General features: G+C 38.7%; 1 protein-coding gene across 5 annotated transcripts in view; it reads left to right on the top strand.

Moving 5' to 3' along the window:
• Positions 1-13,608, top strand: part of PHACTR2 (phosphatase and actin regulator 2) — a 262,236-nt gene that overhangs the window by 157,106 nt on the left and 91,522 nt on the right. For all 5 annotated transcript variants that reach the window (XM_045066288.1, XM_045066287.1, XM_045066285.1 and 2 more), the window contains exon 2: positions 10,249-10,416. In XM_045066288.1, coding sequence (XP_044922223.1) covers positions 10,249-10,416 — 168 coding nt within the window. The remainder of the gene's footprint in view (positions 1-10,248; positions 10,417-13,608) is intronic.

Raw genomic sequence — 13,608 nt, 5'->3', positions numbered from 1 at the left:
AATTCATTTTCCTGTTGTCTACTTGACCAGAGTTTCTTTAAACCCCAAATACAAATGATATTATTTAATCTGTTAAATATCCCGCAGCAAGTCTAGGGGCTGTTGGGCATGTCCGAGCATCAGGATGTCCTCCAGCTGCACAAACATGCTCATTCTGTAGGCCTATCGGCCATGAGTTTAAACTCTGAAATTCTTTGTCGGTGCTTGCAGACAGATGGAAGTCTTTAGTAGCTTTTCCCTTTGGGGGTTTAAAAATAATGGCCGCCTCCATAGAAAAACAAGTTAAAAAACTGTAGATATCAAATTCCTAAAATTAATACTATGGTAAATAAGGATTATGTGCAATCAAAGGACCGTAGTTAATATTAGCAAAGGACACACTCTGCCTTCAACAAGCGTGAACCAAACTGTGAAGATACTGAGGCTATTGGTTTACAGAGCCAAACAGTACCTGCTGTAATTCTTTGGGTTAGTCCACAGAGGAGGTGGGAGGTAGAACTGAGTTATTATTCATTAGGGTTTATGTCTTGCCTTCTCTAAGAATAGAGCTCTATTTCCACCCATATCCCTCTGACCCATTTTGTACAGAGGAGACCCTAGTGGCCAACTCCTGACTTTAAATCCCACTTACCAGCTTTGTGACCTTGGGCCAATTACTTGGCTCTCTCTGGACTTCACTCTCATTACAAAGTGGGAATGCTAACAAGCCCCTACCTCACAGGGCCATTTGATGGTTAAGAAGACACCATTCATAAAGCACTTAGAACAGGTCTTCATGTGGCCTGTAAGATCTATGTATTCAGCACAGATCAGTATGAGAATCAGAATTTTTCAAAATTGGAAAAGAGCCTAGAGATCACGTAACCTAGTCTCCTCATCTCAGCAATGAAGTATTGAGGTCTTTGCCGAAGGTCAAAGGGCTATTAAGAAGCAGAGTCCGGTGTGGGACTCAGCTCTCTTCTTGGCTTACAGTCAGCCATTCCAATTGGATGGCTAAAACCCAGAACAGTAACTGAGATTTATTGCAATAAATCTTTGCTTTTTGCCCTATGAAGAATCATAATGCCCTTCTAGAGCTACTAAGAGGTGCTACTGATTCATCAATTTAGCTGTTGTATTCCAAGGAGGACAGACTCAGGAATCACATGACCTAGATGATGTCTTTGCCATTAGCTAATGACTTGGGAAGCCACATAGTCTCCTTGGGTCTCAGTTTCTCCACAGGTTGGGTTTTTTTTTTTTTTTTTAATTTTATTTATTTACTTGACAGAGATCACAAGTAGGCAGAGAGGCAGGCAGAGAGAGAAGAGGAAGCAGGCTCCCTTCTGAGCAGAGAGCCCAATGTGGAACTCGATTCCAGGACTCCGGGATCATGACCCGAGCCGAAGGCAGAGGCTTTAACCCACTGAGACACCCAGGTGCCCCATTCATAAGTATTTTTTTTAATATATATAGGATAGGGGCACCTGGGTGGCTTTATATATATATATAAAAGATAATGTAGAACCCCTGTATTAAACACAGTTGCAGTTCCCACAACAGATAACTTAGTACTCAGTGTTTCTACAAATTGCATGTGTTGGAACTGCTGCATGATTTCATATGCAGAGTGCAAATAAATGTAAAGCTGCCATTATTTATGGACAGCAAACTGCTTCTTAACCTTTCATCTTGCATACGTGAGCTTCCAGTGTAGCACAGTTTCAGGGCAGTCTCAAAAGATAATAGATGGGTTAGCTTTCCCAGAAATCTGGCAAGGGAAGGGAGATGTTATTTGCATTTTTCAGATAAAGAAATTAATCATGATATCCTTTATAAATAGAAGAGCTTGTATAAAGGTTATCATTTTTGAGTGTTCTCTCATCTGAGGTCTTGCTAAGACTGCAGATTTCCATTTTGTAGCTAGGTAACTTTGCTTTGGAATGCCCATGTGTTTAGATGATTCTCAGACATAAAGTTCAGTGAAAAAGGACAGACCTTTATAAAGGAGTGTGCTGTAGAGGTCCACTAAGCTGAAGTTCAAGAATAGGTGACATAAATCAGTGGTAATCGGGGTTAAAACAATGGTTATTTGGGGGAATGGGTGGGAGAGGGTGGTTATGACTGGGAAGAAGCACAAGGAAGCTTTCTGGGTCTGGAAATAATTCTAGACTTTGATCTGAATGGTGATTACATACACAGAATCATTTACTGTCTGTAAATATACCTAAAAATTATTTTGAAAAATCTCCATAGTTTAATTTGAGTGGCAGATCTTACCCAGGTCCCTCTAGATAACTTTATAGCTTCTTTCAGTCACAGAGGACTGGAAATTGGCAAATACGGAGTGGAGTTAGGAGGGCAATCTTCCTCCGGGGGGGGGACTAGTATAACTTCATTCGACTCTTAGGATATCAGTGTTTTTCATATTCTATTCTTTTTCTTCAAATTTGGTTTCTTGTTTACATTCTATTCTTTTTACTCTTACTGTATTTTAAAAGATGATGGCTACATAATTAAAATATTTTTAGCCTTGATATCACCTTAATGTTGATGATTCTTTAAGCAGTCAGCTAAGGAAAAGCAGTGTGTTTCCCTGTACCAACCGAGATCTTTTCTAACTCTAAAATTGTATTCTCAGATTTTTAAGTAATGCTATATACATTGATATATAGAAAGTTCACTCATTCTCTAGTTCCTTTTTACATTTTTCACATTTAACCATTTCACATGTTCAAAGACTTGACCTTATAAATTTGCTTTCATTTATTCTCCCATACATACGTAACGTGTGTCTATTTTGAGTACAGGAGCATGGCAGTGAGAATGTGGGGTTTTTGGTTTTTGTTTTTTGTTTTTTGGTGTTTTTTTCTTTTTTTTTTGGCTTTACTCTAAAAGGTCAGCCATCCTTGATTGGATCACTTTCAGGCCATTCCTTCCTTGATTTCCACCAAAAAGTCTACTCATCTTTTCGGTTCCCAGTCGAGTCTCGCCCTCCCTGTGAAACATTCCCCAGTCACCTCCGTCAGTGTTGACTGATCTCCTCCCTGTGCTTCCACCTTTGGGCTCTTCTCCCATCTTTGTTCCAGTGCCTCCCCACCTGGCCGGCATCACAAAGCACCGATCACATCTGCTCCCCCAACCATCCTGCGAGCTCCGAAAGGGAGGGTGAGAATCCTGTCCTACTGTCTGGGATCTCCAAGGACCTTGATGGTGGGTTCATGGCACTGAATTAAAGCAGGCCTTGCTGGTCAGTAGTACAGAGGGACATCTCTGACTTGGAATCCAAGCTCTGCCACCCACACAGTGTGTCACTTGAGGAAGATACATATTTATTCATTTTAAGTCACATAATTTAGTCAATAAATGTTTATTTAATCTTTCTCTATATGAAAGCACCTCCACGTACATTGCCAAATACCGAGCTAGACATTTAGTCTCTGTGAGTCTTTTCTTATCTCCAAAATGGGACTGATCATAGAATCTATGTCAGAGCTGTCCTGAGAATTAGCATGAGCCAAGGCAGGTAAGGTACTTAGCACAGAGCCTGACGCACATGCGCACTCAACAAGTATCAGTGGTCATCAGTTCTGCTGTTAATAAAGTGCTCACTAATTTCCACTTTCAGGAGAGAATCAAACGCAAGGTGGGTCAGTGGCTAGTTCATTGCTGGGTACTATGCATCAGAACTTTCCCACTGGCATCAGCTGTGGGGTTTCTGTTTCTGAATTGTGCCATTCACTCTTCCATCCTTCTGAGTGCAGGGGATGAGATAGGAAAGGAGTCCTCAATTGTCATGAAATAAGTTTCAGTCCTTTAAATTTACTTTGATTCCCAAATAAAATTCTATTACCGAAAACAGTTCCGCTTCAGTGATTTAAAAATAAAGAACAAGGAACCTTTTTTATTCCCAGATTTGTCATTCTATGTCATCAGTATATGATACTAATCCTGGTATGGTGAGAGAGAGAGAGAATTGGGGGTATGTTTGGATTCGGCTCACAGTAACTGAGTGGACACTTGCTGACACCATTTTTCAAGACTCGTTATCTATCCTTTTGAAAGATGTTGGATGTCAGTTACCTTATTTGGGTCTATCATGTGCTGAAAAGTGATGAAATATATCTCAGTGATAAAACACTAGAAATTGAAAATATTGATAAAAAGAGATTTTTATGAAACAAGATGGGATCGGGAGGGAGACAAACCATAAGAGACTCTTAATCTCTCAAAACAAACTGAGGGTTGCTGCGGATGAGAGGGTAGGGATGGGGTGGTTGGGGTATGGACACTGGGGAGGGCATGTGCTATGGTGAGTGCTATGAAATGTGTAAGCCTGATGATTCACAGACCTGTACCCCTGGGGCAAATAATACATTATCTGGTAATAAAAATAATTTATTTTTTAAAAAAGAGATTTTAGAGAGAAAGATGGGCAATTCTAAAGCATATTAACTTCCCAAAACCTCTCTGAGCAGAAATGTTTACTCATGGTAAAACCAGGACTCCCTGAGGTCTCCCTACAGCTGATATCCTCACCCCTATGAACCTCTTAAATTCTCATCCTCATGCACCTCTATGCTAGCTAACGCCACATTTATACAAACGAATTCTTTAAGATACTTATAGATTTGTGGAAGAATTACAAAGATAGTACGGAGTTCTCATATACCCCCCCTACTTAGTTTCTCCTGTTATTCATCTGATATATGAGTATGATACATTTGTTACAACCAAGGAACAGAGCACAGGTGCATTACTGTTAACTAAATTCCATAATTTATTGGGATTTCCCTCATTTTCCCCAAATGCCCTTTTTTTGTTGTTTCAGGATTCCATCCAGGATACCACATTGCATCTATTTATATGTCTCCTTAGCTCCTCTGGTCTCTGATCGTTTCTTAGACTTTCTTTGTTTTTAATGATGTTGACAGTTTTGAGGTGTATTGATCAGGTAATTTGTAAATGTCCCTCATTTTAGTTTTGTCTGATGTTTTTCTCATGGTTACAGTGGGGTTATAGGTCTTGAAGTATGATTTTCATCCATCATATCAAGGGTACATGTTATCAACATGACATCCTATGGATGCAATTAATCAAGATCACTTAGCTGAGGTAGTGTTTGTCAATTTTCTCCTCTGTAAAGTCACTCCTCCCCCTCTGTTTTATGTTGCAGTCCTTGGAAGGAAGTCCCAGTGTGTAGCCCACATTTGAGGAGTGGGGAGTTCAGCTCCACTCCCTTGAGATGGAGTGTTTATGTAAATTATTTGTAATCTTCTGTACAAATTTGCTTTCCCACATTTAATTATTCAATATTTATATTAGTATGATATTATTTAATCATTCAATATTTATATCAGTGTGATATTTTCTATATCAGTATTCAATATTTATTTCTATTAATATTATATATATTTATTTTATACTTTGGATTATTATCTAATACTACATCATTTATTTTATTGCTCAGATTGTTCCACCTTTGGCCTTTGGTACTCTTTCAGTTGGCTCCTATGGGGGTGGATTTGACATACTCCCATCAGTCTGTTTTTTGAGCACTTGCTTACTTTCTGGCACTGAAACATACTCCAGGCTAACTAGTGTTTCGTTTCTTTGAAGAGCACTGTTAGAAACCAAGATCTGAGTACCAGTGTGCACACTTGGGGTATTGTTGCTTCTAGGCTTTCTGAATGAACAGAACTTTCTGAACAGAACAGAACTGTCATGGTATTTCCACCTCTAATACAGTGCCGTAAGGATCATTCTAACTACCCCATCCCCCCCACTTACCAAAAAGCTCGCTTTCCAGCAGTGGCTCCCGACATAAATCATCGGTATACTTATTTTTTCTGTCCCAGTGTACTTGGATAGCAGCTTCAGAATTGTTAACTCATACTCTTCATGTAATGCCACATACCTTGATCTTTCTGTTCCTTTTCTCTTACTGTCTGTCAGTGATCATTCATCTTACCCCCCCAAAAGGAAGATTTTGGTACAACCCAAAGTACAACCCAAACTCTGATCAGCAAGAGAGTACGGATCTCCATTAGTGAACTCAAGACAAGGATAGCCACTTGGCTTCTTTGGAAACTATTATCAAGTCTCATCTGCGATGGCTCAGAGCATGAGTTTATCCTAATTTTGTTGTCTACTTGGTTCTGGGTCCAGAAATTATGTATGCCCCTGTATATGAGAGTACATGTATGAAGGCATTCGGTTGAGAGAGGCCTCATGTAAGGATAGGAAATAAAGTCAAATCTTCCCTGAATGCTGCTGTAAAGTTCTATGGCCTTTAAAGGGGAAAGTGGCAGACTTATACTGGAAAACATAAAAACTGTAAAATAAATAAATATTTTAAATATTTTAAAACAATCTCAAGTGTGAAAAAGAAATTTCTGATGAAGGGCAGGTTACTTTTCAAAACATGAAAATCAATCAAAATTAACCTTTAAAACAGGAAATTTAGACTTTCATCTGGGATTTACCTAACAATTTGTTCTCATCTGGATGCAAATATAAGATTCAGGTGACTTGTTGTGAAAAAAATTTTTAGTAAGTTTCAAACAGATTTTAATGGTAAGTTGATTCAAAAGAAAATTATAGAAGTATCAATGGAACTGACAGTATCCTAGGTGTTTGGAGAAGAGAGATATATTCTGTTCATACTACTCAAAAGCAGGTGAAAATCCCCTACATATTCATGATCCAAGAGATGCACAATGGCAGTATAGCCAACTGTGCCAACACGTGGTTCTTAATTGCAACCCTGGTTTGCTCTACTAACCCAACAATTACAAAATTACAAATGAATTAAACTTTCTATCAGAAAAAAGATATGTATGTGTGTGCACTGCTCTGGTCATTGGTATGATCCCGGACCCTTTCCAGAGCAGAGATAAAGACTAGAACTGTAGATGAATAATAAAGATAATGGCAGTTAATTTCTTATGCAGCTATGAATTTAACACTAAGGTTTTAATTCTTCACTCACTCAGTCTCCCCATTTGTCACCTAGAGAATCATTTACTTTTTGCTTTGTTTATTTTTGTTTTGAGGAGAAAAAGTAGATTATTCTTCAGTGGTTTGTGTCAAAAGCAGAATTTTTATGGCGTGTCAAGGAACTGGATATGTGGCTTGAGAGATAAAGAAAAGTAGATGCATGTCTGTAGCCACAGAGATGAATTTGAGATAGAAACCCTCGTTCCTGTGTGTGTAATAGTCAGCCCTTATATCTTTCACAACACTGAAATTGTTCAAAATTAAGCCTTCAGCATAAAATCTCAAAAAAGAAGGAACACCAGACACTCAGTTCCTCCCTGGGTTTGCCTTTTGTTTGAGGAAGGTAGTGGACAAGAGTGGAAGTGAAGTAAATCAGGATTTTACATTTTTACTCTGGCTTAGCTTCAAAATCACTCTGTCCTATATTTCTCTCTGCCCATTGTACTTTGGTCCATATGGGCAGGGTAAAGTAGGGTCAGGAACCATGTATGGAAGAACCAGTCACTGCAGGATTTGCATTTCTATCTGAAACTAGAATAAACATTGCTAGAGGGAGAACCGGAATTTATCCTTCTTGTTTGGAAGCAGCTTATAAGGATTTACATATTAGTGTAGCTGGATTGTCTTTTTTCATTCAGTTTAAGATTTCTTTAATTCTGGTATGCCAAATGATTTTTGATTCAGATGTAGACATTTTTATATTATGCTATGGGACTCAAAATCTTATTGAATACTTTTTTTTTTTTTTTTAACTCGCTTTGCCTACCACATCTCCAGCATTGGAAGGAGGGGTACTGCCGGGTTGCTGCCAGGTAGAGGTAGAAATCCAGGTTCTCCTGTTACCCTCTTTTGATACCTGATGGTGGAAGTGGGGGCAGGGGATGCTCCTCATTCTTCTTGGGGATGGTGGTATTTCTAGATCCCTGTATAGTCTGAACTGATACCACAGTGGAGAGGAGTGGTCTTGTTCCCACTGGACATTGGTTTGATACCACCCCAATATTTATGGGGATAGAGGAGGAGAGACACCTCATTACTGCTGTGTAGGGGTGGAAGGCCAGGCTCTCATGTGCTCTCTGCGGACACTGTAGAGGATCATTCATTACCAGATGTTAGGCGTGAAGGTCCCAACTCCCTACTTGGTCTTTCATGATATCTCTGACAGGGGAGTTGGTTACAGCTTCATGAGGGTAGACTTCTAGTCTCCCCACTCATCCTTTCCTGGCATTCACGGTGATCATTTCTTTTGTGGTGTTTGGCTGGAATAGAGTAGTTATTGACTATAGGGTTTCCTTCTTCCTAGGCTGTCCCTTTCCTGCTATTTTGGCTGGAGAGCAGCTTTTGTGGTGGCTTTTTTGGTCTATGCCTCATAGTGTTTCCGGGTTGTGACTCCTTTCAGCTACAAGTCTGGTGTAAGTGAGACAAAAAGAAAACCCGGGATCTCACCTTCATGTTGTTTCTTGGGTCCTGAAGTCTCAGGGTGGTCTACTTTCTTTTCACTTTGCAGAGTCTTCTTATGCTTTGTTTATATATAACATCTGGGGTTTTTAAGTTCGATTTAAGAGGAGGAATAGGAAAATGTAAGTCTACTCCATTTTTCTGCAAGCAAAAGTCGTTGCCATTCAATTCTGCCTTTGTTTTGTTTTGTTTTCCAGCATTTTCTTATGGAAGTTTTCAAGATGAAAGAATTATATAGTTAATCATCACGTATCTTGCTTCTCCCCAAATTCAACACTTAATGTTTTGCTATATTTTTTTTAGTATGGTTTTTATTTACTTTATTGTATTTATCCATCTACCCATTCCATCCGTCTGTCCATTAATTGTTTTTGATGGACATCAGTGCACTTTATCCCTAAGCACATCAGCATGCATATCATTAATTGGAGTTCACTATTTATTGTTTTTTAAAGGTGAATTTTATATAAAGTAAAATGCATGATATCAAAAATATCATTTGGTGAGTTTTGTATGATCTATCCCTTATTGGGATAATTTCAGTCACCCCACAAAGTTCCCTTGAAGCCTCTTCTCAATTAACTTACATCACATTTCAAGAACTACTGTTCTGATTTTTTTTCTTTTTTTGTTATTATCATAAATTCATTTTGACTCCTTTAGGACCTCATATAAATAGAACCACATGGTATGTATTTGTATTTTGTTGTGCTTGGCTTTTTTTTCAGCACAGTGTTTTTGAGAGGCATTCATGTTGTTGTATGTATGGGGGGGGTTGTTATCGTTATTACTATTGCTGAGTTATTTTGTTACATGAACAGTACCACAGTCTATCCATTCTGGGCTGCTTCCAGTTTTTTTGCCATTACCATTTAACAGTAGCAATAACATAAGTCATCATTGTCTACTTTCTGTTTTGAACTAGTGCAAGGCAACTTAAGGTTTTAGGCCTTTCTTTGATTAATAAAATGATTTAGTCCCTAAAGATGTGTTCTATCACACACAATACCCACATTTTCCACGCATTTCTTATTGTTAGTGAAAATTATCGGTTTATTGGAAGCTGAAATTTTCTTTTAGAAGCAAAAGTTGGTTTTAGCATTGTAAAAGTTAGAATTAGCTTCTTGGCACGAAATTAAATTTTGCGAAGGAGAAACCATGGTTTTAACTGCACTGTAACTGTAATATTCATTACTGAGAATGCCATACTAGCCTCTGGAGGAACATCCTATTTCAGGAATACTTAGAATGCTCTAGTCCTTCACAAAATAGTGTTGTAGTTGCTGCGATGGATTCAGCTGGGTTTCACAGACCCCTATTTGTCTGGCCTTACCTATTATGTAAGTCTCTTGCTTCTTTTCTATTTTCCCAAAATGATTATCTAAGGGGGCTGTAATTTCTTTTTTCTTTTTCTTTTTTTTTTTTTAAGATTTTATTTATTTATTTGACAGACAGAGATCACAAGTAGACAGAGAGGCGGGCAGAAAGAGAGAGGAGAGGAAGCAGGCTCCCTGCGGAGCAGACAGCCAGATGCAGGGCTCGATCCCAGGTCCCCGGGATCATGACCTGAGCCGAAGGCAGCAGCTCTAACCCACTGAGCCACCCAGGCGCCCCAGGGGCTGTAATTTATGATTGATTGATTTACTGATTAATATTAGGGGAGTTCTACCTGCTGGGAAGTGAGACAAAATAAACTTTACGTGAGATTCCAATTAAAGTGGTCATGCTTGCTATTAAAGTGCAGGAAGAAATATGACGTTGTTTCAAACTTTTTATTACAGCTTTTCTCTGACTTTATTTTTCTTTATACAGTTGATGGACTGGACAAAGCTTCTCTAGCAAATTCAGATGGCCCAACAGCAGGCTCACAAACACCTCCCTTCAAGAGAAAGGGGAAACTCTCCACCATCGGTAAAATCTTTAAACCTTGGAAATGGAGGAAAAAGAAGACCAGTGACAAATTTAGAGAAACCTCAGCAGGTATGAGTATCATAACTTTACTAGAAGATAAGTTGTTACATTTTTTATAAGATAAAAATTGTGTCTTGTAGGGCTTTTTTTCCCCAGAAAAAAAAGGCCATATTTGAAATGAAATTAGACTTAACTTAGAGTCCTGATTTGCCTGCTTTCCCACTCATTGACTTTCTAATATACCCTTGTTTTTAAATATATACTTCATACAGAAAACTAGTATGGAGGGAGGGGAAGTGAAAGAAGGTTATAATAGAAAATTAGAAGGGCAAATGTTATTTGTCAACATTGTAGCTAAAATAGCCGTTCACACACACGCACACACACTATTATCTATCTACTTAGTTCCAGTAACACAATCCTATTTGTTAATTTAAGAAAATTTTTTGAATGTCTTTTTTTAATGTGTTTGTTTTATGGGAAAAATAAATGTAAATGACTGTTTGAAAGAAAAGTGTTTCTGTATTTTATTGTTAAATTTAAAATTTCCATCATACCTTTAAGACAAATAAATGGTTTCTGTCCTAAGGGAGTCAGAACACTATTGGTGTGAAAATTTTTTTTATCATTTTGTGGATTTGTTAAGCCTTAAGAATTACATTATTTCGTACCTTTCATGTAGACTCATGGAAGAAATTTGCTTTTTATCTCAGGCCAGAACTAAGCCCAAGTTAAACAAGTATTGCCTTTAAGGTAGAAAAGCATTTATCTCTTGATATAGGTTCAACATTCTCCATGCTTATTTGTCTAATACAATCGCCTTATCAGAATTCCTCATTGCACCAAGGTTAGTATCGTCGGTGTATGTAGAGGGTCACAGAGCATATTTTACTGGTCTGTGCTAACATAGGAGTTGGCCTTTAGTTCTCGAGCTGTGAAATAAAATAGAAAATACCTCAAATAGCACATAGGTATGGAATAGGGACACCAAAGCTTCCTAATGAAATTGCCTGTGATGCATTTGCTGCTGTATAACTTCTTTGAGCATGTAATATTTAATAAAGAAATAATGATACCATATCTGGGATTTGTTTCAAAATCCTGGAGGTGGGGTGAATATAGATAAAAGAAGATTGGCCACAAGTTGGTGATTGCTTAAGCTTGGTCATGGGTACTGGGGGGTTATTGTTCTCTCCTCTCTGTGTGGACGTATTGGAAAATTTCTGTAATAAAAGATAGGGAAAATAAAAGAGACCTGGCTTAGGGGGACGTAAAAATAGATTGGTTATCCCATTTTCTATAGTTTCTAATTGGTTCCTTGGATTAGAAGGCAATGGCAAGTGGACAGAGTGCTGTGTTGAGTGAGTAAGGACATCTGGGTTCTGGTAGTGGCTTTGCCATCGAGGTACCCCGTGACCTTGAGCAAGTCAGATCAGAGTCGAATAAGATTATTCTAAGGCGCTTTCATTTCCAGATTCTGTTGTCAGCCCTTGACTCCTAATCCCTGGCTGGACATCTTGTGCTCCCATATTCTTCAGTTGTGAATGGAACCACGACTGGTCTTCTTAGTGTCCTCCTCTCACATTTCCCTAAGTTTTGAGAGAATCTGGCCCTTTGGGTTACCATGGCTACCCAGGACGGGAGTCAGGCTCCAGACAGTGCCAATAAGAAGATACTGAGGAGGGAGGATGGAAGTCTCCTCTTTTGTTTAGCTTGCCCTTTACTTGCATCTTGGATGCTAACTTCTCTCTCCCCAGTGAAGAAAAGATAACCACAAGGAAATTCTCCTTCACTTTTCCTTGTCATCTTTTTAAAATTATTTTGATAATAGGGAGGCTGTAACCCTGAATATTTTAGAAAAGTCATTTTAAACAGCCTTAAGTGTTATTTTATGTTAGCCCATATTTGTTGAGGAAAGCCTAGCCATCTTTCTATGCTGTTTTCTTTTCAGAGTCACACCGGAGTCTATATAAGCTTGGCTCCAAAGAGTTATTTGTGGGTTCTGTAGCCCTAGTTCCTAAAGACTACCAGACTACATTAATAACCTGAAAAGTTATTAGATGTCTGTTTTCTTTGCATCCAAATTATGACATCACAGAATAAAGACAAGCCAAGTAGACACGTTAACAATTCTTTTTGAATTTATCTGCTGCATTTGTGTCATTTCTTTCTAAACCCATATTAATGTCGTACTTGAATTTCATAAGATGTTACCAAGTGTCCCATTATAAAATATTTTGTTGTTACTTCATATATATATATGCTTATTTTAAGACTTAAATTTCTGGGGCGCCTGGGTGGCTCAGTGGGTTAAAGCCTCTGCCTTCAGCTCAGGTCATGATCCCAGCGTCCTGGGATCGAGCCCCACATCGGGCTCTCTGCTCAGCAGGGAGCCTGCTTCCTCCTCTCTCTCTGCTTACTTGTAATCTCTGTCTGCCAAATAAATAAATAAAATCTTTAAAAAAAAAAAAGACTTAAATTTCTGCTGAGCTTTATGAAGTGTATCAGTGAAGCCTGAAATAAAGGGAGGCACAAAGCGTGTAACAAATATTTTCTTTACATTGAGGAAAACTGTCATGTCTAGAGCAAAACTGATGCATTTGGAAATAACCAAGAGAAAGGTGTTTTTTTTTTTTTTTAAAGATTTTATTTATTAATTTATTTGACAGAGATCACAAGTAGGCAGAGAGGCAGGCCGAGAGACAGGGGGAAGCAGGCTTCCCAGTAAGCAGAGAGCCCGATGTGGAGCTCGATCCCAGGACCCTGAGATCATGACCTAAGTTGAAGGCAGAGGCTTAACCCACTGAGCCACCCAGGTGCCCCATGAAAAGTGTTCTTTAATAAATTGCCTCAAACAGCGAACTCTGGTTGTTTGGATATGACCAAGGTCATGTGCTGTCTGGCACACTATAAAGTCCACCTTAGGCATGTCCCACAGTGTGTTGAGATCTGAAAGAAGGTGCATTTCTTCCAAGGCAAGTCCATCTTGTTTTTCCTTCTCCTAAGTTCCTGGTGTTGTAGCCACATGGCTATGAATCTTCCTGCATTCCGCCACATAGTGATTAATATTGCTTTTCCTAGTCTGGGTTTCTGTTGAGGAAATTTTTTTTCTTTTGATTGGTAACAGAGAGGATGCAGCCCTGATTGATTGATGCCATTGTAGTCATATGTTTCCCATGACGGAGGCAGTTTAGAAGGGTCATGGTCAGTGGAGCACATGACTCTTGATCTCTGGGTATGAATTCGAGCTCTACATTTGGT

The sequence above is a fragment of the Mustela putorius genome, unplaced genomic scaffold (assembly GCF_011764305.1).
Source record: "Mustela putorius furo isolate JIRA1106 unplaced genomic scaffold, ASM1176430v1.1 tig00003863_pilon_pilon_pilon, whole genome shotgun sequence".
NCBI classification, from domain to species: Eukaryota; Metazoa; Chordata; class Mammalia; order Carnivora; family Mustelidae; genus Mustela; species Mustela putorius.
This window is presented reverse-complemented; position numbering and strand designations above follow the sequence as displayed.